Source organism: Crocodylus siamensis, chromosome 3 (genome assembly GCF_052110815.1).
Source record: "Crocodylus siamensis isolate JL-2025a chromosome 3, ASM5211081v1, whole genome shotgun sequence".
NCBI classification, from domain to species: domain Eukaryota; kingdom Metazoa; phylum Chordata; order Crocodylia; family Crocodylidae; genus Crocodylus; species Crocodylus siamensis.
The window spans coordinates 112,493,761-112,520,979 of NC_143397.1; the positions used below are offsets into that span (position 1 = coordinate 112,493,761).

The 27,219-nt window shown below is 46.4% G+C and overlaps 1 protein-coding gene across 16 annotated transcripts in view; it reads left to right on the forward strand.

Annotated features, from left to right (window-relative positions):
* PCGF3 (polycomb group ring finger 3) overlaps nt 1-27,219 on the forward strand; it is a 208,785-nt gene that overhangs the window by 85,630 nt on the left and 95,936 nt on the right. For all 16 annotated transcript variants that reach the window (XR_016441305.1, XR_016441303.1, XR_016441304.1 and 13 more), the window contains 5 exons: nt 11,557-11,653; nt 14,246-14,301; nt 15,280-15,390; nt 16,486-16,574; nt 20,843-20,980. Coding sequence is in view for 13 of the 16 variants with exons in the window: in XM_090039018.1 (XP_089895144.1) it covers nt 11,557-11,653; nt 14,246-14,301; nt 15,280-15,390; nt 16,486-16,574; nt 20,843-20,980 (491 nt within the window). In the remaining 3 variants the exon portion in view is untranslated. The remainder of the gene's footprint in view (nt 1-11,556; nt 11,654-14,245; nt 14,302-15,279; nt 15,391-16,485; nt 16,575-20,842; nt 20,981-27,219) is intronic.

Sequence of the window (27,219 nt, forward strand, 5' to 3'; positions counted from 1 at the left end):
GCTCCTTCTGCCTCTTTCAGTCACCAGGATGCGAGTTCAGCTGTGGCTTCCCCCCAGCTGCTTTTTATGGTGCTGAGCAACCCTGATATGCCCTGCCCCTACCACTGCCCATCACTTCTGACCCACAGCCCCCACTCCCCACTAGACCTGCTTCGCATCCCTTTCTCTTGAATTGCAGCCCCCTGGCCCTACTAGTGCCCCTCACTCCCAACCTGTTGTGCCTTGCCCCCAGGCCTCAGTCCCCCAGTGTGTGGGGAAGGGTGGGAGGTGTGGGCTTAGATGATGCATGGGGTGGGCACAGGCAATGCATCTCCAGATTTCTGCAACCACAGTAGGGCACAGGGCTGCAGCTTGGCTCAGCCAGCTCTGGGCAGGAACTGGCTCTGTGGCCCAGTGGACAGGATCTTGTGCGGGAAGGAGTGCCACCCCACCCTGCCGTGGCTGCAAGGTGAGGTGTGATGGCGGCAGCAGCAGCACGGAGTTGTGCTCCCTCACTGCTGCTGGGCAGGCAGGGGGTGCCTGACCTTGTCCATAGCAGCACGGCACTTCCTCCTGCACTGGGAGGCAGTTACTTGCCAGAGGTGGTCTGGCCAGGCAGCAGCCCCGTGCCCCACTGTGGCTGCAGAAGTCTGGGGAGATATGTGCCCCCTTTCCCCTTCCCTCCCATAGACTTACTTAGAGGGAGCTGCTCTCCACCATATTGCCTGGCTGCCATATGCATGTGCAAATACATATGGTGCTCCCTGCATCCCACTGCTCCCAGCTCCAAGCAATTCTTTGCAGGCTGGAACTTGTGTTTTTCTTCTTTAAAGGAGAAAATCTGCATTTTTTTGTGGATTTGCTGTGGCAAATAGAAAACCTGGATCCCTGCTCATTGGGAAGCAGGAATTTCACCCTCAGCACCATCAGCTAGCCCTGAGACCTTTTGACCCTGAAGAATTTCTATAGACGGTCAGAGGCCTAGATCATGTGTGAGGGCTGCCCAGCCCTGAGACTTGTAGCTTTGAGTGCAAGAGATGGAGGAAGCAAGCTGATGTAGATAAAGCCATGCGGGAGCCACTGCATCAGGATCTGGGCGAATGCCTGTTCACCAGAGCGCCCCAAGGGAGTTTTTTCCTTATGTCTAGCCTAAAATGGTCTTGGAGGAGTTTGACTGTTGGACCTTGATATCCCTTGGGGTCTGTAGGCCTTCAATTGCCAGTCTTCTGGCCTGTGCCATTGTCATGCTTCTCTACAACGGTAGAGCAAGGTAGGTTGCAGATGGAACCATGTACCATACTGGAGCAATTCTCCAACTCCCATCAATGTAGCTTGCACCTCATGCTGCACACTCTCACACAGCTGACAGTACCAAAAAATTCTCTGGCACCAGACCCTATGCTGACTGCAGCAGCGTTGTCTGTAGGCCTGGTATTGTCCTCCAGTGTAGGCTTTTCTCCTCAGCACAAGCTGAATCTTTCTCATTTGAGTGCTAGCTGAAGTCCCTCTGAGTGCCAGGTCATTCAGTACCTAAACACAAGAAACAATTCTCCAGAGAGCAGCAGTATACAAAACAGCCAGCAGAGTCCAGCTTGCTCCGTGAGTTGGGGAGCCCTTCAGAGTGCCAGAGATTTCATAGGCAAAATCATCTTTTCAAATCTCTTGTTACAGTACACAGAGTTTCTCCTTATAAATGCGGTCTGACAGGATACTTGGGAGATATGAACCTGCTGACCCACCCACTTTCCAACACTGAGTTGTCCGGTCTACCAATTCCTGGGACAGTGTTATATCGGACTGCTGGATACAGGCATAGTGGCAGAGGGATGTCCTGCCTGGTTTCTAGTCCCGTTCTTTGTCCCTTTTCAGGGAACCTTCTCGTGTCGGTCTGCTTTAGGAAGAAGTCGAATTGCTCCCTGCATGTAGAGCCATAGAAAACTTTCCCCTGTTGGAGGAGAAAGGGGGCGTTTAAGCAGTTCTTTTGGTGCCTGCAAATGAGTGTGGTTGGAAACCAGTGTTGGACCTAAGAAACTTTGATGCATTTATTTGCATGCTCATGCTTAAGATAACTGCAGGCAGTATGACAAATACCTTCTGTATATCAGGGAACTCAGAGTAGTATGGGGGGTTGCATAGCATTTTCCTGCCTCTTTCACATCTGTTGTGTCCAGTTTATGACCGACAACTCAACCACACTGCTCTATATCAAGAGCTGCCAGTTCTTTCCTTGTATGCAGAAATTGTGTTCAGCCACAGATCGCCAGACATATTTCTGGTCTCTAAACACCACTGCAGACTGTGTAAGCAGAGTGACCTCTCTACCTCGTGAATAGGAAGTCAGGAGTTCAGTGTTCAAGGTTATATTTGCAGAGTAGGATCTCTTTGCAAACAAGAAGAACAGGGAAGTGTTCTTCCTTTTGCTCCAAGGGAGGGCTTAACCCAGATCCAGTGGTCAAGGAGCCTCCTGTATATTATTCCGTCCTACTCTTTTTATCCTGCGAGTTCTCAGCATGGTGCTACGGGACTGGGCCCTTGTAATATTCATTGCTTTTGAACAACATGAGTTAAATTTGGTATTGGGAGTACCTCTTTAGGTGGGGAGAGATTCCAGATCTGCTAATCCAGGGGAGGGAAGGTTTTCCACGTGTACCTTCATCTCACAATCTAGATATGAGATCTCTCTCACAGATGAAGATTGTCCACCCAGGTCAGAGGAATTCTTGTCTATAGTATAAAGCAACAGCCTTAACTAAAGGTGGATGAGCAGGACACCAGCCCCAAGCACCAACTTAGTAGGGGCACCAGAATCACACCCCAGGCCTACAGAATATGCCTCTTGGCCCCGTGATGGTGTTCTTGCAGTAGCAGCCAGGTGCAGGGACAACTGGGCCAAGGCAGGTAGACCACATCCTGGTGGCAGCAATAACAGCAGGGGCAGCCAGGGCCTGTTCTGAGTCCTTGGCATAGATAAGTCTTTGTACCCCATCCTCTAGTGCTCAGCTGTATTTTCCTGTCCCTCCAATGCTCAGCACTAGGATCCTGACCCCATCCTCTTCCCTTCCCTCTCCTCACCCCTCCCCTCCTCTCCCCCACTCTCCTGCTCTCCCACAGGGTTTGCCCTTGTTGCAAACTGTGTTCATTGCACCTCTGGTACAAAACCCTTGGCTAGGTGTGTATACCTGGCAAAATGGGGCTGAATTTTCATCCTGTGCATGCCAAGTATTCTTTTCCAGAGAAACAACAGCATCTCCTGGAACTTTCTAATGCTCAGTTAAAGTCCCTCAACAAGTGGGTGAAAAGCAATGTATTCACTTGACAGTCCTCCAGTTTCTTTAAGGGCCCATCTAGGTTCTTCCCTCAGGTAGACAACCAAACCCCACACTAGCTGAATCAGCGTCACATTCCTGATCAGAGTGCTGGTAGAAGTTATGGCAGTGAGCTCTTTGCTATACCTTTTCATGAAAATGGCTTTCCTGATAGTAGTTACATCAATGAAGTAGGTGTGTGAGATCTCGGGACTCATCCCACATTCCTGCTCATGGGTGTCTTGGGCTTTCATTTGGGACCGGAGATTAATCTTCAAGTGCTTTTTCTCAAAGTCCTGATCCTCCTGGGTGGAGACCTTCCTGTATTAACCAGATGTAAAGAGGGCACTGGCCAATCTCTTCACAGAAAAGAGCTGCTCAGAAAGTCCCCTTGACCATTTGTATCTATAGCTGAGAGATCCAAATGCATGCTGACAGACCAGAAATTATCCAAATGGACCATATAAAGTAATGTTATGAGAATGCTAGGGTGGTCACAGGCTACCACAACCAGACTGTTTTTTTTCATAGCTTCCCTCTGTAATGTTGCCATAACAGATGCCTGCAGTGTGGAAGCCTCTAAGTCTTCCAATTGGTGTTCACAAAAGGGACACTGGGGAGAGGGAGCGAGAGCTTTTAAGGCAGTTAAGTTAGCCTGTTGATCTCCATAAGTTTAAAGGAATTGTGTTTTATTAACATACGGCCAAACTTGAAGAGTTCAAGGAATACAATCAAGGTCTGGAATATTATGTAGTCACTGAGTAGAGACAAACATTTCTGGCTTCTGCATGCATTACTTGGGGATACACAAATATTTGGCATTTCAAGGACTGTCTTGAAATTTAGAATGAGAATCCTGCAGAATACCTCGCAGAGAAGTACGTTTATGGTGCAGGGAAACTTCCCCCATCTCTTCCCATTCCCTTTATCTCCATATGAATGTAAGTTTTACTATGGAGACCTGTGGGACCAACTCCAGCAGGTACTGTGTTTTGATAGATATACTTTAAAGTTATTTTCTTCTGATGCCTGTACCTTGATAACAGAAATAGGTGTAAGAGGTAGCAAAATGCAACTTCTAAGTTGTTTCTGCACTTTTACTTTTGACACTAGTCTGTACACGAGCTGTTATGTAAAATTAAATTTCAAGGATTTTTTTCTCCAGCATTCAGAAAGTGTGAAAAATAAGTGAAGCTGTATTTCTTGGGTATGTGGGGAAAAAACCATAAGTAGTTAGGAAGAAATAACCACTGAAAGATAGGTGAATAATGCCTGCTAGTTTCCAGTGTAGATCTGTCTAAATTCAGAGTGGCCAGGGGCATATAGTCCCCAGGCCAGCAGTATAAAACTGCTGCTGCCATCAAGGTGCCTGCATCACAACATCCAGGTTAAAAACCCCTGTCTTATACCTCCTCTCCCCCCACCCCATAAATATGTTCCTGTGCTTTAATCCTATTTTATAATTGTCACTTTTGGAGTTCTGCTTCATTCTCCTGCTGCTGAGCATGGTCCTCTCCAATTTCTTCCACCTGCTCTGTGCTACAGAGTTCTTATGGTCTCTGGGTGATAGACATACATGGGGGGCTTTCCTGCACTTCTGGTTGTTGCTGTTCACAGCCTACTCCAGATATTGCTACTCCTAAATAATCCCTGACCGAGGCATATCTAAATACTTGAAAATCTCCAATAAAGGAGATTCCACAACTTCCCTAGCCAGTCTATTGTATTGTCCCATGATTCTAATAGTAAAGACATTTTTCCTGATATCTAATTTAAACCTACTTTGCTGCAATTTCAAGCCATTGCAATACATCATACTTTCTGCAATCGGGAGAGAAAAATTGTTCTTTCACTTAGTCTTCAAATATCAGAAGAGCTGTCATAACAGTTACAATTTTTATCACCTGCCTTTTGTCCTAATTTATCCACATACTTTTAAAAATGGGGTGTGTTTAGAAAGAAAGGAGTGGGGGGGACCCCTGTATGTAACCGTTATAAAACTGTAAAAGATTGATTGGATTTTGTCTTTGGCATAGTGGCAATAGCATTGTCCATCAAAGGGCTACTCTACGTCTGGGGTATGTTGCTAATGCAGGTCAGTGGCCACATCTACACAAGATGCTGACTGCAGTTTTTACTGTGCAGTCATTTAGTATGTATATAAACAAGTAGTAAATGACTGTACAGTAACCTGTTGTTGCTGCACAGCAGCGCCAAGTGGCTTTTTGTGCCATGGACTGTGCAGTACCTTGAGACTGCCATGCGGTAGCGCTGTCATTATTTCTGCCATGCAATGCAACTACTAGTAGTCTTGGGCTACTGCTCAGTCGGTAACTCTTGTAGACATGGCCAGTGAGTAATAGGGCTGGGTTGGACTGTTGAGGATAAAGTTTTCCTACTAGTTGAGTTGTTGATAGTATTGCTATGAGTAGAAGTTATTTTAAATGTATGGATGCATACTGCCATTCTGGGCCTAGCACACCATGACTGTATATATAAAGCACTAGGATTGATTTTCTGTGCTGAAGGATGTCATGACCATCAAGATCAATTTGCACACATGACTACACCAGGACCTAGAAAGGATATTTGTTGCTTTTGTTCGCATTCTCCCCTTTCTTCCCATCCGTACTCTTGTGGGGCTGAGCCTACCTACTTCTCCTTTGGCACATTGGACACCTGAATGTTGTTTAACTGCTGGCTGAGCAACTGATGAATGGCTGTGGAGTATGTTGTTAGGTGCCTCAAGGCACAGCAGAGGTTACTGGAAGTGTCTGGACATAAGTACTTGCTCCAGATTGTCATGAGATTTTATGCACTTGTTAACGGTGTTGGAACTGCAGAGGCAAAATTTGGGCATGACATACAGGGGCCTGTGACTTGAAGACTGGAATGGAGAGGGGTAGGCTTGTCCTGTGTGGGTGGAAGACTCTTAGTCCTGTGTTGGGTGGTCCTGAGCCCTGGGGGCACAGTAGCACTGTTTGGATACTCTGTTTGGCAGCTGTGAGAGGCTTCTATTTCCCCTCCACTTGAAGCTTTTCCATCAGTATCTCCACCATCTGTCTGGATTGACCTATTGTCTCGGTTGTGACCTTGGTGTTCCAGTGTCCCTGAAGGCTTTAGACCTGAGAACCATGAGGTCAGCACAGAGGTAGTTCATTGTATACTCCCTTCTGCACCCACTGCCCTCATCTGCAGTGAGGCTGTTGGGTCTGCCAGCATATTTTTCTTGCTCTTCTTTGGCAGTCTGGCAACTTGCTGAGCTCCAGCCTTGGACAGTGACTTGACTACCTCTGCAGCAGCAATTGGTACAGCAACAACTGCAGGTGAAATATGCTTAAATAAACAAGGATTTTTTGTAAAATCTGTCCTACTTGCTAAGTTAAATTCTCCGCTTTTTCTTTCCCCACCATGCTGCCTAAGGAAGCTCTTCCCATTTTGGTTCAGGTTCTTTAGATAGTAAAAATGCCCTGAAGTACTGGGATTAGAATTCCCTGTCTTTTTTTTTGTAACTCTTAAGTCCTTGGGTACCATTTTGAGATGTGGGATCCACCTGAAGGGTGTGCCCCTCACTTGGACTGGTGTGGGACTTCCTACAGGTTTTCTGGGTGGCTGACCATAACTGGTCTGAAGTTTTGATGTTCGTTACAATCTTTTGAATGTTGCAGGATCCTTAGGTAATTGAGAACATACTTTTTCCTGTGTGCATCCTCATCATACGGTAAGAGCTCTTCATTGTAGCTAGAGGAAGCTCTTTATTTTCCTACTGACTAAAGAAATGGTTTTGCTGAAGGACCTTGACTGTTGGTATAGCCACATGAACTATGGGAAAAGCCATGAGAAATTGGGTTGTTCTCCATCAAACCAGATTGCATGAACAGTTCATGAAGAAGCAGGAGTACCTTGCCACCAGAAACTGGGTGCTGATAAGGCACTTGCTAGATTTTTTTCTAGAATGAGCTGACTTCTTTGCTGACTTGGTTGGAGGAAGGGACGAGAGACTTTCTGCTCTCTCTGTTTGTGCTCAGGGTGCCAGGGCTTCCTTTCTTAATGTGGGTGCTCTGATCTCTGCTGCCCATTGTTTTCTAAAGATTCCAGACATAGTCCTTCTGCCTCCCTGTCTCATGACTGTCCTACAGCCTACTCCCATTCCAGGCTGGCTTACATATAGGGGTGCACCAATAACAATTTTTTGGGCCGATACTGATTATTAACGAGTCGTATCAGCTGATGCCGATCCCCTTGCTGATTTTATGCAGTCTGGCAGCATGGAGAGCAGTGTCATCTCGTAAGTCTGGTGGGGGGGGAGGGGTGTGGAGTGGACAGAATGAGGCACCCATGGTGAGGGAGTGGGGCTGGGGCAGGCTTTGCAGAGCTGGAGCGGGGTATGGGACAGAGCCACAGCTTGTGCTGGGGTGGAGGGGCAGGTGGCTCTCGCTGCTGTGTGCACCCCTGGAGGAGGCATGGAGGGCATGTGCCCCCCAGATCTGTGCGTGGGGTGAGGTCAGGCAGCCTGCTGCACACTAGGGACCACGGGCTCAGCGCTAGCACCAAGCATGTAATGGCAGCCTAACCTCACCCTGCACCCACATCCGTGGGCACATGCCCCCATGCTGCCCTTGGTGCATGCAGTGGTAGGAGCCTCCTTCCCCCAGATGAGCCGTGGCTCTGTCCCATGTTCTGCCCTGCCCTGGCTGGGCAATGCCTGCCCCAACCCCGCTCCGTCCCTCACTGGAGGTGCCTTGATCTCCCTTCCCTATCAAGCTCCTTCTCTCCCTTATGCCCCTTACCCCCCACAGACTTACCAGCTGGATGCTTTTCCCCACCTTGCTGAGCTGCACTTCTGGCTGTGTGGATGCTGTGGCTGCATGTATACATGTGCATTTATCAGCAACATTATCAGCACCAGGGCTGTTCCTAGGGGAAGCGAATTGGGGCGACCACCCCAGGCCCCATGCTTTGGGGAGTCCTGTGAACAGTGCCGTACAGGCCCTGCTGCAGGAGCCATTTGCCACGAGCTCTGCGCTTCTGCCACTCACCACCACCCTCTCCCCCTGCTCCGTGCTGTGGCTGCTCACCCCACCCTGCTCCGCAGTCTGGCTGCTTACCACCCCCCCCCAAACCCTGCATAGGCTAATAAGTTCCAGGCCCCACACACCCCTAGGGACATCTGTCTCCCACTTCAGCCAAAAAAAGCTGATTGCTAATAATGTCAATTTTGCTTTTATCGGTGCCGATACAATATGGACTGATGTATTGGTGCACCTCTATTTACAAATTTGCCTGTGTTGCACGAACAGCACGGAAACACTGACTTCTTTTACTGGTGTGCGTAGAACATCACAGCTCCTTGCTCTTGCAACTTTCCCCTGGTTGTTTGCCTTTTGTAGGTCAGCAGGTACAGTTTGCAGGGGGTTTTTTGTTTTGTTTTGTTTTTTTAAAAGTGTGTGGACTTCCTGTTCTTGTTTAATTTCTATTCTGAAGTGATTTTACGAAATGGCCTTAGTTTTCTGATTGCTGCCACAACCTATCAACCTTGGTTGAGAAGGAGGGTCATATTGCTTCTGCCTGCAAACAAAGAGATCTTTCCTAAATATTTTCCTCGCTTTGAATTGTGGTACATCACTGAAACTTTCTCACTTCTGAAATGAAAAAAACCCCAAGTTTGGCAAAACAATCTTTTCTTCTTTACTTTCTAGGGTTGTAGGGTGAAAGACTATCTTGGGGGAAAGTATGAAGGTACTATATCTCTCTGTTTGGGAGCAGAGGGAGAGAGAGGGTTCTGGCAGCTGGGTACGTTGGTAATGAGGGAGGAGTAGCTCTGTTCCTATGGTTACCTTCAGCTTCTTCACACAAGGGAATATTGAGTAAAGGCTGATGGAGGGGGAGGGAGACATGATGCTGCGCCTCTCAAGATCTTGACAGCCTCTTTAGTTCATGTATGGGTGGCTTCTAATTGTGGCCAGGGCATGAAGAGCATGACTTGGCAGCACTGACCTGCAGCTGGTTTGCCACCAAGAAATGCGGATGGAAGCTAGTTCATTGTAACCCCTTGATGGAGTGCCACAATTGAATATAAATGTATTAAAGGTCATTAAAAATGAATGATTTGCCACTGACCATGAAAGCATCAATTTCCAAGTAGAAACTGAAGCTTTGGAAAAAAATTTTTGGCCAAACTGGTAATTGTGTTCCTCCACTCTTCTGTGACTGAAATTGATGATTAAATCACCAAATAGAACACAGTGGGCATGTCTACATTTTGTCATATGCTATTGTTGCTACAGCGCCATGCTTTAGTACTTCCTTTTGGAAGTATTAATACATGGTACAGTATGGACAGTTACTGTGCTGTGTGCGTGGTGCATGGTTACATTTTGCTGCTATGTCACCATAGTGGCATGCTATATCGGGGGAGCACACCACTACAGTGATATAGCTGGCAATCATGTGTAGACCCATGTGATCACTGTGCTGCCATAGTGCGCTGTGTGGTAACTTTAGCACAATGTGTAGATGTGCCTAGTGAGTTGAGTGCCTCCTCAGACCTGTGCAAGCTTCTCTCCTCCCATGCATTCTCTGTGGCATGAAGAGAGGAACCCTCATCATAAGTGTTTTGGGCCCTGCCTCATGCTTCAACTGCATTGAAACCATGGACCCATAAATCAAAATTTGTGAGCGCTGCCATTCTTTGCGTGCCCCAGACCCGGCAGCGTAGCAGATGTCTGGGTGCTTGTGACCAAGCAGAGAAGAAGAGGACGAGTAGTGTTGTTGCTGGAGTATGGGTGTATGGCTGCCTTCCTGTAAGTTGTATGTCAGGCTGTCTAGGATATCTCTCCAGGTGACTGATGCCTGGGAGGATGAGTAAGGTGCTCATTTGGTTCACCCGAATATTTGATACATTTCCTTCTCAGTACTCCCTAACCAGAGGGAGGGATTTCCTGGTATTCTCATGGGACTGGTCCTAGTTCAAGGCTTGTATCAGTCTCCTCATAATCCTCCTAATCTGTATCATATCTGTCCAAATGTCTCTGGACCATAGGTGACTGGCAGGGAGAGCACGGGGGGAGGGGGGGACATGCCCCCTCTGACAGGGCCGTACTCCACAGTAACGCTGCTGGTGGCTTCTGTGTGTGCTCACCAGCCCTGTTGCTGCTGCCGCCAGCTTCTGTGGGTGCCCTCCCAGACTCGGGACCTACCTCAGAGTCAGTGATGAAGTAGGGCTTTACTGAGTGGAATCTGGGATGGTTTCTTATAGTAAGGCCACATTGATCAGTTGACAACCTGATCCCCATGGTACTGGGTCTTCAGGATTTTTACTTTGGCCTGGGACTGATTATACCCTAGTTGTGCCCTCGCAGCTGACATAGCTGCAATTTGGTTGCAAATGACCTGACTTCGTTTTTTCTTGAGAGAATGATGAGTTCTCTCCTCACCTCTGGTTGATGGAGAATTTCATGGACTCGGATATTCGGTGCTGTAGAAGCTAAACTTGCAGGGTGGTGGTCCAGTATACAGAGACAGTGGTTTGCCTTTGTGCCTTGCTTTTAAAAGGTCACGCCATATGCTGGGCCTCTGACTCCTGAGCATTATGTTTGTCAGACAGGTCACTTCAAGGAGAGGGGAGTGATGAAGTAAAGCAAACTATAATTGCTGCTCAGCTGACAAGCTCCCTGTTAAGCTTTGGTGGATAGAACAAACATACTTTATTGTGAAGTATTTCAGAGATGTTAGTGTTTCATTTGGGCCTGTTTTTGATGCAATCTGAATTGTTTTGTAACATTGTGCATTTGTCTGCTTATTTTTCTCGTACTTTTGAGCTACTTAGTGCTAAAATCATCACATACACCATGTCTGACTGCATACCCTTAACAGCATTTATGTTTGTAGCTTCTGCTTTAGAAACTGAACATAAGTTACTAATTATTGTTGAAAGAGGACTGTAATTTAAGAAGTGGAGTTTTAAATTGTCTGTTAGATGTCTGAGAAGACTTGCATGTTTATCAGTTAAGACCAATCTGATAATTCCTTCGTTCATTATAGCTTCTTATTTTTTCCTATATTCAGAACACCCATAAGATACCACGGAGACTGTCTACTAATAAATCATAGATTAGAAACTTGTTTAAACAAGATTTAAGTGGTTAAATTTGAATTGCATGCAACGTGAGAGAATATTTTGTTCTGTAAATCATTTTTGTAACTTTTATAAGATATAATTATCTACTATTTTAATTTCTTACCTTCCTAATTTAAATGATTCTGTGCTCAGTCTGCAGAAGTTGCCTGGTGAAGTATTTGGAGGAAAACAACACTTGTCCAACATGTAGAATTGTTATACATCAGAGTCATCCACTGCAGTATATTGGGTAAGTGGTACAACTAATCACTGCCTTTTCTCTATTTTCTAAACATTTAGAGCAAGTGATTTGCTTGGAAAGTAAAATAATGTCAGAAAAAGTAATGATGCTGCATAAGGGGAGAAAGGGATTGATTTTTTGAAGTGAAACTTTTGAATCTTTTCATGAGTAAAGGGTTGGTTAGCCATGTTATTCTGAAGAGAGGCAGAAGATAGGGCAGGTTGGCACCTTTTAGGCTTCCTGCAGACATTAAACCCCCATGTTGCCCCCCACCCCACCTGACCCTCCAAACCGTGCTTTGCTGGAAGAAGCAGCATGCTACTTTGACTAGCCACTCTGTAGATCAGGTTCTTCAGGAGCTTTTGAGTTCTTTTGGCTAAAGCTGATTCAATTGGCTATTAGCTAAAGGCATCAAAAATGCCCTACTCAAGCACCCGATCTATGCATGGAGTTTAAAGCGCTGCTTTTTTTTTTTTTTTTTTTTTTTTTAAACATCTGCAGGCAGCCTTAAAGACCTAACCTCTGCATGCAGATGGAGTTTTTTCTAAATGTTTTCCTTGCATTGAATCCTGGTGCATAACTGAAACAAATTGGTTAGTTTTTAAGGTGTCATCCTGCCCTAGTCTGTCTCTTTTATACCTGAAGTTTCAAAGGGTTTTTCTCAAATTTTAGAACATCAAACTATATAGCTACTTCTCTTACTGGTAATAGATTTCTGTGCAGCAGTTCAGATGTATTTGTCCAGGCAGATACACTGTCTTATGCAAAGTCTCCCTATGTCTGATGAAGGTTGTTTGTGCCCGAAAGCTTGCAAAGAACATTTTTCCGAATATTTAGTTGGTCTCATAAAAGATATCACATCTACCCAAAGAACCTTGCCTGCCTATGTCCTTAGACCAACACGGTTACAACCAACAACCCTGTCTTACCTGCAGTAATGTTCAAAGACTTTGAAATCAGAAGGTGGCAGTATTATCATTTGCTTAATATTTCTGCTAAACAGCAGCAGAAACATTATTTTAGTAGCTTCAGTTTCTTTTGACTGAAGAATTTGTACCTATCCTTTTACACCATCCATTACCCTTACTACAGTATCTATGTGCCTTGGCATGGTGCCTTGGCATGGTGGTTCTATCCTTTCCGTGTTCTCCTCTTTGTTTTTACTACTTCTTTTTTTTCTTTAATTATGAAATCTTTTAGCAGGGTGTTTTTTTCCTTACTTCTTCCAGCTTCTTGTCACCATCAGTATTTGTATGGCATTAGTATTTGAGCTCCAACAGCTTCTTGCCTAACTTGGTTTATCATAGGGATGTATGCCACTGTAACTTTCACTTATGGAAATACACCCTTGGACAGTACACCTTTTCTAGCCTGTAGCCTGCTGGGTGTACTTTTGCCTTGCCTTAATATACAATATTAGATATGCTTGCTCATTGCGCTGCTTTGAACATCATTTTCCATTGCATCTCCTGGGATCTCTTGTCAAATTCTTTAATTTCAGTGGGAATTGTAGACCCCTTAACAAAATAAACTTCCAGATTACTAAAAAACTGAGCCACTTTCCTGAAAAAGTAAATCAGTCAGGCTTGTTTTCACTCCTTGAATGAATTTTGATGCCAAGAATAAACAGGCTAACTAAAAATGTTGAGTTATGACAGCGTTGCTACATTGCAGCACTGAATGGCACCCATAGGCAAAAAGGGAACAGTACTTAGGTCCTTAAACTTTCTACAGTGAGCAAAGCTCCAAGAAGTTCCTGCAATGGATATTTAAAATTTCAATTTACGCTAAGGAGACCGTTGCTATTTTTAGCATTCCATTAGTTCTTTTAACCCTTGCTGTATTTTTGCTGTTTTTAAAAACATTTAAAGGGTGAAGTATTTAAACAATCAGTAATTAATTGTTTTGCTGCCATTTTATTTTGGCCTCATTGGTCTCCACTGTTGTGCAGTACTGTCAAGAACTCAGGAAGAAACTGATCTCTGGTAGGAGCACACATTCCTGCTGAAGTCAGAGCCAAAGCTGAGCTAGTAATATAGATAGGTAGTAACATATAGATAGCTGCTGAGACTGATAGTTAAATTATACTAGATTTTTCTCTTATTTAGAGCTTGATAGAGAAATTTCAGATTGGAAGTTGAGGTACCATTCTCATCCTTTCACACAGTGACATTTAAAAATATATTTTCCATTTCCAAGTTATTTGCTTTAACTTACAGTGAAAGCATGTCAGTAGGTTAACTTTCAGAAGTTTTGTGGGGTTGGGGTTTAGAGTTGTCTCCAGTTACGTTTCCCCCTCCCCTTCCCCCTCCCCCTTTATACTTGGTGGTCAACTCGTCTTTCTGGCTAACTTTTGGGACCTGTCTTTCCTTCTCATCTCACTCCCCTCTTGTCACCTAAAGTAATTCTTTCATCACACCTGTGTCCAAGCAGTATATGCGATAATCAAAATATTCTATACTATGACTTTAAAAGTCTATATTCCTATCTGCTGAATCTATACAACATGGACACTTTTAAGGTAGATGGCATTTATAGAGTAGATATTGCTAATTAAAAACAGGCCACTTTCAAACTTTTTGTTTTTGTTCTTCCTGCCAGTCATGACAGAACAATGCAAGATATTGTTTACAAACTTGTACCCGGCCTCCAAGAAGGTAAGTCTTTGGTATGTTCAATTTTAACAGTAAATGTTAGATAAAGAAATAAGTCCCTTGCATGTTTTAAAGGAATGATAAAGATTTTATACTTGTCTGCTGCTTTAAGAAAAAAGATGCATTTAAAAATGTATATGTTGGGAGTATGTCTTTGCCTATTTCAATTCTATTATTGTCCCTGCTTTATCCTTTAGTGCTTACTTTTGTCTAAAGTCAATAAAAATAACCTGAAAAGTTTCCAGTAACAAATGATATGAGGCTCTTGCAGAAAAAAGATACATAGCACTTAAAGCATGTTTTATATATGCTGAGCACAATCTTTTGTTCAAATTCCACTTCTATTCGTGTCTGTTGTGGCTGCTCTGCTAAGTTTTTGAAGGTAAAATATTTCATTCTGAATAATTTTTAGGTTAGATTAAATTTTCTTTCTTTCCACTGCATACTTCAGCCCTTTGTTAATAAAGAAATTTTGGATTTGGCTGTTCTTTTTTGTAATAGGAACACTTTTGACAATAATGGATATGTTAAACTACTATATACAACAGGTCCAGTATAGCACATTTCTTTGTGTTGGCATCTTACTGCTTTTGTTTAGGTAAAATACTTTAGCTCGGAGATGTCAGTCTTGACCCAGACTGTGGGCCAAGCAGCAGATGTGTGGTAGTTCTGGGGTGGTGGTAGGGGTCAAGGGGTGGTGACAGGACCAAGTCGTGATAGGGGTTTGGTGGATGCTGGGCAAGTGAGGGGTGTATCTGCACAGCCCTTGCTTGCCCCCTACTACTGATGGCCATGTCCATCAGGGTCCCCAAGTTCTGTGCAAGTTCCTGGCCCCCAGCCCCAATCTATGTTGTTTCATATTCTTCCATATTTTGTTATTCAGGAAAATGTCTCCTACAAAAATGGGGAAGGGGGTTGAAAGAGTTGTAAAAATATTAAACTGACATTTATTACAGAACTAATATTTAAAATTTTGAACAGCTGAAATGAAAAAGCAGAGGGAGTTCTATCACAAACTGGGCATGGAAGTACCAGGGGATATCAAAGGGGAGACATGCTCTGCAAAGCAACACTTAGATTCACATAGGAATGGTAAGCAGACTGGCTTGTTTGTTTTCTCCTAAGGAAAGGATACAAGCTGATAAAGGCTCAAGGTTAGAGATGTGGCTGTGGTAAAATACTTTTAATCGTAATCATGACTTGTGACATTGTGCATTATTTCTTTGTGAATGTATATGAAGTCTAATCTTAGAGGTCTGTGTTCAGCTCTTGAGTGGTAGTGTGTCTGCTTTGCATGAGACCACCCACAGAAATACACCCTGAGGCCCCTGATCCTCAATCCCAACAATCAGGTGTCCTGTCATGTCACACCTGCGTGGTAGGATGTGTGATTTTTGTGTTTGGGTATTAGATCCCAATTGCACATTACTTGCTGGTGCAGGAGGAGCCCAAGCTTTTGTTTAACACAATGATATAAATGAAAGTCGTCCTGTGAAAAAGGGCAGAGGGCAGTAAACATACGGAACAAAGAAGTTAGCAGTAACTACAGACCAAATAACAGTTGAAACAGATAGACCTAATTATGTAAAAGACTAAGGCTTTTACATAAGGCTGTTGACAGGCAGTGGCTTATGAAGTAACCAGTCCTAGGTTTGGGAAAATGCAAAAGTTTGTGGAAACTCATGCCCGAGCTATTCTGTGCTGGGGCAGTGTTAGGGGAGGGGGAGTGGTGGGAGGGGTAGGTGGCAAGGTGAAGGGGGAAGGCCAGTTGACTCCCCTGCCCCCCCATCTGTCCCCTGCTGCTGTTTGCCCCACTGCTATGATGGAGGGGGGGGGTGGATGGGGCAAATTTATGACAGCCCCCTAAAAATTAGATTCTACACATGGAAAATTTTAACAAATGTATAAATTTGTTATGCCCAGAATCTCATTTTTGAGTGTCATCTTAGATTCAAACTTGTCTTGGATTCAAGTAAATACAGTGAAGCGTTTTTACAAAAGTAACTTATTTTCTGTCTCATATTTCCCCGTAAGATAGGTTCATCCACATCCTGATAAGCTCAAATACAAAACCCCAATTGCGTTTGAGTTTGATTTCATTTAATTTTGGTTGAATGTACCTATATTCTGGCATCTTTAATTTCATTTTTTCAGCACCTTTCAGTGCTCTGCTTTCTTTTATTTAAGGTGAAACTAAAACAGATGAGAGTTCAAACAAAGAAGCATCAGAGGAAAAACAGGAAGAAGATAATGATTATCACAGAAGTGATGAGCAGGTATTGCTAAAAGGAGACGCTTACTTCAAAATCTTTTATTTCTTCGTTCATCCCCCTGCTCCTCATCTCTTCTAATGATGTATTGTGAAGAGCCTCATGAAAACTCCTTTCTCCATGTGTTAAAAGCAAGGAAGTGTGTGTGTGTGTGTGTGTTTAAAAAAAAAAAAAAAAAGTGTAAAGCAAAAATGCACTCAGTTCAGATCTCAAGGATCAATGATAGTGTCAACTATTATGACTTAGGGATGGCCATCCTGCACTATACATGCCACAAGTGGCATGCACAGTCCCTGTGTGTGCCATGTGAGGGTTGGGAGTAGGGTTGCAAGCAGAGGGGAGAAGAGGGATGGGGCAGGGCTTGAGGTTGGAGGGTCACACTGCAGCTCGCTATGTCTGTGTTGCCCTGTCTGGGAGGCTAGCAGAGGCCATCCTGACCATTGCACCTGCTCTGCAGTGAAGTTAGTCTGGCTTGGTTTTGCATGGCCAAGCTAGCACGAGGGTGGGGAGGAGGAAGGGACAGAGGTTGGGGGGAGGCAAAGAACCCAGCCAGGAGGAGGGACAGGGAGAACAGCTCCTGCTGCCCAGCCATAGGGAGAGGAGGGGTAGAACAGCCCTGTGTGGACCAGTGGAGACAGAGAAACAGAAGCACTCTTGTCTTTGCCTCCTCAGTACAGGTAAGACTGACCACCCTCCTCTCTCTTTGCCCTTTTGACACTCATCAACCTCCTACATGCACCTTGGGGTACAGGGAAATTTTTCCCAGGGCACAAAACTTGTTAGTTACACCTTTTGCTCAGGCTCAGTCCAGCCTGTCAGTCTTGGTCTGGGACCTGCTTACCCACAGCAAGTTCTAAGTTGACAGAACCCAGGGGGATATGGCCCCATGTTTGTCCCTTGCCCCCAGAAATGCAGCAAGGCACCCCTTGTGCAGCCTTATATGCACCAGTGCCACCCCCACACTGAGCTCTTTCACTCCCAGGTTCCCCCAGTTATGCCCATATGTAGGGTTCCAACATCACTGCCTCACAAGGAGTCCTCAGCTCTGCTGCACCCTGTCATGACACCAGGATTTCACAGACTGACACTGCCTCAGAGCCATCACTGGGAGACACCTTATCCCACTGCCCTGTAGAATTACCAGGACCCTGAGGATGTGCCTGGGGAAAACCACATTAAGAGACTTCCCACTGAAGGAGCTGCCTACTGCAGAGGGTGTGAGCTGCTTTAGGAGACCACGGTAACACCTCTCGGGCAGCCTCTGACGTACAGTAGCCCAAGGATGTAAATCCTCCTGTCAGTGTCATGGGGTCTGAAGGTGTCAATTTATGAGATCCTGCAGATGCCAGAGTGCTGCTTTATCCCTGGGTATGGAGGTACCTGCTGGTACAGAGCATCTGGCATTGGAGGTAGCACTTATACTCTGTCAGGGTGGTAGGGCACTCCTTGTCCTGTCCCATGGGAGGATTGAGCCCTGAACCTTTAAGTAAGGGATGTGGAAAATCCCTTACTGAAAGATCTTGAGATGCAGCCTCACAAGGTGCCTCAAGTGAGGATGTCACAGGGTAAAGACACCCGTTATAGCTGTGGCCAGAAATAATGCTGTTGTAGTTGACAAGGGACATGGATCCCCTACCCCTGAGACTCTCTTGCCAAAGTCCCCAGTGCACAACTGCTTTGCAGCAGTGTTTTTTTTTTTCCAAACCTCTTTATAATGTTTAAAATAAATGCTTTTATTTTCTTTTTCGATTCTCAGCCCAAGAGATGCAAAGCTATCAAACAGGTGGCCACGGGCACCTGCTTTGTGTGGCATGTGAGCCCCAGGTGCTTAGTGGAATGGAGGCAGGAGGGTTTAAGCCTCTGGCTGCACAGAGTGGAGAGGCAGCAGGATGTTGTAGCAGGTGTCACTGCCAAAAGCTAGGTTAAGACTTCACTGGCCCTGTAGCTACTGTCAAATTAAGCTTTGGATCCTTGTGTGCCATATAAAACTGGAATGATTGCAGGGCCAGTGACAGGTTAACCTGGCTCTTGATTGTGACACCTCCTCTCAGCAGTTTCCTGTGTCTGGAGACTCCAGCTCCCCTGCCATGATTCTGGTGCTCCAGAATGCAAACTCAGGCATGCCTCTGGGAAGGACCGGGTTTAGAGTGACATTTGAGGAGAGGTAGGGCTTAACTTGTGGTATGCCTGCCAAAAAGATTGGCCAGCACTGCTTTAACTTAAGGTAAATAAAAATACATCTCAGAACTATTTGTGTATTCTGGGTGTGAGAAAAGAATTCTACAAAAATGCAGATTAAATCAAATACAGGTCTTGATTTTAATATCTTAAACAACAAAAAACATGAGCTTTGTTGTTTTGTACAAAAAGGGAAGGAAATGTAACAATGTCCCCTTTTGTATAGAAGATTTGGTGAGTGCAATCCCTCTTTGGCTGCATCATCAGCTGTGTAGCTGAAACTGGCAGAGTCAAAGCAACCTCACGCACGGCACCAAAGTATGTATGGTGGGCCAGTAATATGCCCCCTGATTTGGGGGGCTGTGTGGTTGATTGTAAATGGGAGCCAAATGGTTACGGCAGAGTTCATAAATTATGATTGCTTGAGGAAAAACTCCCATGTGTTTCAGCCTGCATTGATGACCTATTTCAATTACTTGCTTTGAACTGAAGATGTTGGCTTTCACCTAATAAAACCCTTAATTGCCTAAGACCAGTGTACAGCCTTTGTTTGCTATTCTGCAACACAGAAATCAAGGAAGATGGTACTCATAAGAGGCATTACAAGGCATTTTTGAAGGCCCTTCACTTTTGGGGCTCTTTCTCCATAATCAAGTTTCAAGGCACACAGCAAGGTCCATTGTTTTCTTGAGTTGAGGGGGTGGAAGGAGACTGGTAGGATGTCAGTAGAAACCTGAATAGGAGTTTTGTACTAGGAATCAATTATTGGGAAAGGGTCCAAGGAGTGTTGTGTGGCTTCAAGCAAAGCTTTCCCCTGCATGTCTAAACAAGAGATACTAGTTGATTAGTCTAATTTTCAGTTTGTTAAAAAATAAAAGCTTGACAGGAGACTATTGGGAGCTTGCTTTGACTTGCTATCAGTTCCAGCTATATTTTTTTTTAGAAGGCTAAAGGTGGCCAGGGAAGAGTTTTTCAGTTGTTAATCTCCTGCACAGAGTCCATTGAGGGTGAGGAGACTGGGGAATCCCTTATTCCTGCACACCTGAGATCACATAGTGGCTTCTCAGAGGACATAAGATTTTACTCTGATTTCTTGTGTGTCTGCTGAGGACTGCGTGCACAGATGCCATGTTGGCCTTGTGCCCTACCCAGCTCCCTTGACAAGACTTTGGACACTTACCAGGATGAAACCTCAACATTTTGCTGCACACTCCCCTGAGGCAATGGGATGGAGAGATCAGGGCAGGATTAATATCTTCATATAGGATTATGGAGCCCTAAGGCTTATTTGGGATGGGGGCTTTTATGGATTGCCTAATAGGGTGGAGTGTGGAAACTTTATACTGATCATTTACAATTAAGACAATGTTAGCGCTCCATCCTAAAAATAATTTCAAGGCCAGAAAATTCAGAATGATTTATTTTAGGTTTGCTTCTAATACTTTGAAAAAATGTATTTTGCTATTAAATTAGGCAGACAAGGTTCTTTGGGTAAATCTGGTAGACCAACTCAGGTAGTTGGAAAAATTCTTCTTAGCAAGCCAAGCTAAATAGCCTGCATCAGGCTGAGGAAGCATCTGCAGTTGCTGTGTGCTCTTCCTGGATGGAATAAATAGTAAAGAAGCCAGAGGCTGGCAAGACCTTCCCTGGCCCTGTAGCCCCTGAATTCAGGGCTTTGGATCCTCCCTCTCTATATAAAACTGTGGCAGTTTTAGGCCCAAGGAGGTATTAACTGGACTCTTAGCAGTGCACCTCCCCCTGCAGCAATCCATTTCAGCACTCTGGGGCACATTATTATATTAGGTATGCCTATGGAAGCAGAAATCAGAGTGGTACTTGGGTTGTGGGGTGGGGTGGAGTCGACTTGTGGCATGCTTATCATAAAGGTTGGCCATCACTGGGCTAAGCAGTATATAACTGTTTGACTAATTTTAGGCTTTTTCTATAAGTTAACTGAATTAATCAATTAAAGGATATTAGGATACTATGTTTTTTATTCATTTTGGTGAACTAATAAGTGTTGCTTATAGAATGCATAATGAGATGTACAGAAAATGCTGTTAACCAACCGTGCCTGTGTTTGCTTTTCCTTGAAGGTAAGCATCTGCTTGGAATGCAATAGCAGCAAATTGCGTGGATTGAAAAGAAAATGGATCCGCTGCTCAGCACAAGCAACAGTCTTGCATCTAAAGAAGTTCATTGCCAAAAAACTTAACCTTTCTTCTTTTAATGAGGTAATATTTTAATATAACAAAAATATACTTCAGATAATCTTGTGGTAAGTATATGATAGTTCCTTGAAATCTTGCTGTCAGGAAAAGAACTCAATATGCACTGCATTCAAAAGCTTGTCTGAATATATCCTAGCCATGCAGTTGGTCTAATAAAATATATCACTTGTGAAAATCCTTGCCTCCTGCATATTTCCTGCTGCTACAGCACCACTCAAGTGCTACAGAAGACATAAACCGGTGTCAGGTAGAATTTGATACAGGAGGACTACAAAATGGCTTCTTATTTGGGGACCCTAATGCAAGCAAATGTCAAAATGCTTAATTTGAATTTTGAAGTGAAGTCTCTTCTTTCTCCTTCCCTACAAACTAATCTACTGAATTTGCAGCCCATATTCTTACTGGGCTTATAGTTAATTAACTCCCATTTTGCACTTTTTTTCCAGGTCCAAGGCATAGTCATCCTCCTCTTTGAGTGAAATGTAGCCCAAGACATAATATGAGCTTATGCCCTGCATAATTAGAGGGGCTGCAGTTTACACTCTATCCCACCTCTGAAACTTAGTCATACTTCCTGGAAATAGTCAGGATGCAGTTTGCTCTGGTCACCAGGGAACAATATGGAGGAGGATAAGGGTAGTGGATGGAAAATATAAAAAGGCATCCTCTGTCTCCTAACATCCTCCTTTTCAAATTATAACCTCCTAGTGATTTTTTTAATAAAGGTTGATGTGCAGACAGTATGCACCCCTTCTACCTTTATACTTTCCTCTTTCTGTTTCTCATTTCTCTCTCTCTTTTTCTGCCTGTCTCCTTACCTAGCCTTAACCATGCCATCTCCCAACCCCAGGACATCTCTAATTCATCCAGTTTCATTTCCAGTTCCCTATTGACTAGTATACTTTTGCATTTATACAAAAAAGTTCTATTCCACTGTGTAGCACAGGGGCGGGCAATTATTTCGGGTGGAGGGCCACTTAACAAGTTTTGGTGAGCTGCCGGGGGCTGCGTAGGTAGCTCTTCCCCTTTTTATAGTTGGCTGTATGTGGTGAGGGCTGTGGGGACAGGATGAGTGGGTCTGTGAGGTTTGTACATTGCAGGGATCCCCGCACACTCCCCAACATGGCACAAAGCCCCTGCTGCTGGTAGCAGCAGCAGGTGGAGGGAGGACTGGGGGGCTCAGGGAGATAGGACTAGCTTCCCGGATTAAGGACAATAAGAAGTCCTTCTTCAAATACATAGGGGGTAAAAAGAGGGTCCCCTGCAGGACACGATGGGCAACTTAGTCATCACGCCAGATGACAAAGCTAACATATTTAACGATTTCTTTGCCTCTGTCTTCCTAAGTAGGGACCAGTTCAGCCACCTCCCTGCTGGGCCCCCCTCGGGCCTCGAGAGAGACACGCCTGGGCCAAGGGTTAGCGAGGAGTTAGTTAGGGTACTTCTGGAGAGGCTGGACGTGTTCAAGTCCGCTGGTCCGGACGATCTTCACCCTAGGGTTCTACAGGAACTGGCTGAGGTCATTGCGGGACCCCTGGCACGGCTCTATGAGCACTCGTGGTGCTCTGGCGAGGTGCCGGAGGACTGGAAGAGGGCCAATGTGGTCCCTATCTTCAAAAAGGGAAAAAAAGAGGACCCGGGAAATTACAGGCCAGTTAGTCTGACCTCAATCCCGGGTAAGCTCTTTGAAAAAATTATCCTGGCACACATCCAGGAGGGCCTTGCGGGGGAATGCATGCTCAGGGGCAACCAACATGGGTTTATCAGTGGCAGGTCTTGTCAGACCAACCTGGTGGCCTTTTACGATCAGGTCACCAAATCATTAGACGCAGGGGTTGCTGTGGATGTAGTCTTTTTGGACTTCCGGAAGGCTTTCAACACTGTCTCTCACCCTGTCCTCATCAAAAAGCTGGGAGACTGTGGTGTCGATGCCCACACGGTCAAATGGGTCGCCAACTGGTTGGAGGGCCGCACCCAGAGGGTGGTAGTGGATGGGTTCTTCTCGACCTGGAAGGATGTGGGCAGTGGGGTTCCGCAGGGCTCGGTCCTCGGGCCTGCACTGTTCAACATCTTCATCAGTGACTTGGATGAGGGGGTAGAAAGCACCCTGTTCAAGTTTGCTGATGACACTAAGATGTGGGGGGATGTGGGTGCACTAGAAGGGTGCAATAGGCTACAAGCTGACCTTGACAGGTTGCAACGGTGGGCGGATGAGAATAGGATGGGGTTTAACACTGATAAGTGCAAGGTGTTGCACATGGGGAGGAAGAACCGGCACCACACTTACAGGTTGGGGAACTCCCCTCTTGCCAGCACGGAGACGGAAAAGGATCTTGGAGTCGTCATTGACTCCACGATGAACATGGGCCGGCAGTGTGGGGAGGCAGTCAAGAAGGCCAATCGTACCCTGTCATGCATCCACAGATGCATCTCGAGCAGGTCCAGGGAGGTGATCCTCCCCCTCTATGCGGCACTGGTCAGGCCGCAGCTGGAGTACTGCGTCCAGTTCTGGGCGCCACACTTCAAGAGGGACGTGGACAATATGGAAAGAGTTCAGAGGAGGGCCACTCGTATGATCAGGGGTCAGCAGGGCAGGCCTTATGAGGATAGGCTACGGGACCTGAACCTGTTTAGCCTCCACAAGAGAAGGCTAAGGGGGGACCTTGTGGCCTGCTACAAACTGGTCAGGGGGGATCAGCAGGTATTGGGGGAGTCCCTGTTCCCCCGTGCGCTGCCAGGAGTGACCAGGAATAACGGTCACAAACTGGCGGAGGGTAAGTTTAGATTAGATATTAGGAGGCGTTACTTCACAGTCAGGGTGGCTAGGGCCTGGAACCAGCTTCCAGGGGAAGTGGTGCAGGCTCCTAGCCTGGGGATTTTTAAAAGGAAGTTAGATGAGCACCTTGCCGGGGTCATCTGACCCCGGTGCTCTTTCCTGCTAAGGCAGGGGGTCGGACTAGATGATCTACCTAGGTCCCTTCCGACTCTAGCTACTATGAAACTATGAAACTCATGCCTGGCTGAGGCACTGCTGCCCAGTGGGGCGCAGCTCTGGGCAGCGCTGTGTGGGCATGAGGAACACAGCCTTTCTGGCTGCCTCTTTTGCAGGGGTCTGTGCCGCATGCCTGCAGTTCCCACTCTCACTCGGGAAAGCTGCACACTGGACTCTGCAGGGAAACAGGGGACAGGGCTCCCTCCACTCCAAACAGAGTCCAGGGGCCTGCGCAGCAGGGGGTGAGGAAGGCAGCAGGTTCCAGCACGAGGCTTTCCCTGCTGTAAAAGCGGGAGCTGCAGGCATGCCACGCTAGAGGTGGCAGCATCAGGAGCCAGCTGGGAACCGCGAAGCTGGGCTGGCTGCTGCTGCATTCTCTGATTCCAGCATTGCAGCCGGAAACCATGTGGTGCGGCACAGCAGAGCTGGGCACCTCTTGGCAGCGCGCTGTTCCTGGCTACAACACTAGGACTGCAGAATGCAGCAGGAGCCAGCCTGGTCCCATACTTCTCAGCTGGCTCCTGCTCCTGTAGGTCCTGGCCTCCAGGGCCCCATGCTCCCACCTGCTGCCACTTGCCCCCCCTGCACCTACCACTGCTGCCTTTCCCCTGCTGCTTTTCTTTCTTTCCCACTGTCCCCTGGCCTGCTTCCCCCTGGCTTGCTCCCCATCTGCAGCTCTGGCATCACGTGATGCAGTAGGAGCATCATACAGTTGCCAGCTGGGAACTGTGTGGTGCTGGCTGGGCCAGGCTGGCTCTTGCTGTGCTAGCAGTCCTCTCTGCCTATTCTTACTTGAATTTCCCCCTCTGACGGAGGGAACAGCCCCAGGGGGTCGGGGGGAGGGCTGGGCCAGTGGGCCTTGCTACTGCTCGTGCTGGTTCTGCTGCTACTGGCTCCTGTCGTCTTTGACAGGCAGCCAGGGGTAGATAAATATTAATTTAAAAAAAAATTTTTAGAGGCCCCATGGGCTAGATAGAACGGCTTGGCAAGCCAGATCCAGCCCACGGGCCGTATTTTGTCCACCCCGGTATAGCAGGACACTGGGATGTGTCTGCTCCTTTAAGGGAGTAAGCAGCCTGAGAGGCTGCTTGCAGGTGGCAAAGAGGGGATAATTAAGGACTCTCCTAATCAGCTTGAGCTATATAAGCCCTGAGCCTGAGCTGATCAGCCAGCCCAGCCCTGGGAGCCATGAAGTGAGGAGCTCAGAGCAGCAGGGTTCCTGAATACCAAGAAGCCACTCTGCAACCAGGGAACAAGGGAGGGTACCAGGGACAGAGAAGGGCTTGGTTATATGGGCATGTGGCCCTGGTTTGTGTTAAGCCTAGAGAAGGCTTGAGTGCCCACCAGAGGGTGTTTGATCATTAACTTGTACTCAGCAGGGGCTGAGAGTGGGATGCAGCAGGGGCTGCAAGGGCCTAGAGAGTAGGGATCTGGGGATCCACAAGCCCTAGGCCAAGGAAGAGCTAGGAGTGTGATTGGAGTGGACACAAGCAGGGATGAAAGAGTGAGACTTAAGAAGCTTGAAAAACAAGGAGAGTACCAGAATGTCGGATCTGGAGGTTCAGGATCCAGGTTGACTGACAGTCATACCAGAGGGTCCATGGGTACAGGGTGAGAGCCAGATGAAGGCCCATGGGTTTGAGAGGGGCTGCAAGCTGGACCGAGGGTCTGAGAGCATGGAGAGAGGGGCTACAAGCCAGATCAGAGCCCCAGGAGCCCAGAGAGAGGGGGTTGCATGTGAGACCAGGGGTCTGGGAATCCAGAGAGAGGGTCTGTGCATCGGACCAAGTCTGGAAGCCCAGAGGGGGCCAAACATGAGACCGGGGGTCTGAAAGCTTTAGAGGAAAGGCTGAGTGAGGGGCTAGGGAATCCAAGGGCCCAAGGCAGGCCAAGTGTGTGAAGGTAACATCCTTAGGTTACCACCTGTAAGGCTTGGGGCATTGTGTAGGGGAGGAACAGACAGGCAGGAGCAATGGCAGAGGGCTTTTCCTGCATCCATGCCAGGGCCAGGCAGCTGGGAACTGTGCCCATGCTGTTGCCGCTTCTCTCAGCCCTCCCTCCCATTCCCTTTTTTGGAAAGCAAGTGTAGCATCCAGATGAAGGGGAGCTGCATTAGAACTGGGCAGCTGAAAATAGCATCCATACCGCTATTTCTAACCACCTCCCAGCTAGAAACTGCCTAGCCCCAGGGCAGTTCTCCACTGGCTGGAAACTGCTCATGCTCCAGCCTTGACGAGTGTTGCCAGGGACAGGGAGAAGCAGCTCTGGCACAGGCACAGTTCCTCTCTGCTTAACCCCAGTGGGTCCATGGGTCAGATCCATGTTGCTGATCTCTGTGTTAGATAAAAATTGAAGAATGGAAAAAAAGATTTTATGGGTCTTTAGAAGTCTGGTGATAGAATGCACACAGTGTTAGGGGGAGGTTTAAGTAACACACAAGGAGTAGAAATCAAAGGCAGCGGACAAGTATTCCATTTGTGCCAGGGGAAAAATCTTTCTCGCAGCACAGAAAGTGTACAGCTGTTCAAGGTTGTTTTTGCAGAAGAGAATTGCAAAAGGAGGAAGATCTATAAGGAAGATCCCTCTTTTCCTGTACCAACTGAATTGCTTCTCCCAGTAGTGGGACATTCCAATATACCACAGTCCTCCACTCTCCCTCCTTTCCTCCCTGCAGGCTAATAGGGAGCTAATGCTCTCCTCCCTCCAAGAGGGATGGAGGGAGAGCACTTGGCTCCCTGTTAATCTTCCCTGGGTGAACTGTCAGCGAGCCCGGAGAGAAATTCTCCCTCCGTTGAACAGAGCTAGTAATGGGTGGGAAGACATTTCCCTGCAGCTCCATAGGTCAGGTGACTGGGGAATTCCCCATCCTGACAATCATCACTCTGGAGCCGTACCCTATGCCAGGGCAATTCTCTCATAGCTAGAATCGTCTCAGTCAGAGGATGGATCTAGCTTCAAGTACATCTTGCTGTCCTGTATCTGGGTGACTCCTGGAGCTATGTGTAGGAGGGAAGGGATTCTCCTGCAGCTGGATCCCTCCCAGACCGGGGTACAGTCTGGTTGGTGTACTAATACATGACCATATTTGCCTGTCTGACACGCATGCAGAAGCCATGTAGAGTTCAGCACAAATCACCAGAATCATGGCCACTTTTTTATTAAACCTTGGCCGCCCCCCAATAAAACAACAAACAAAACCAGCCAATGCTAACTATGCTGATGGTGCAGCCTAGTGGTTTGAATGTTGACC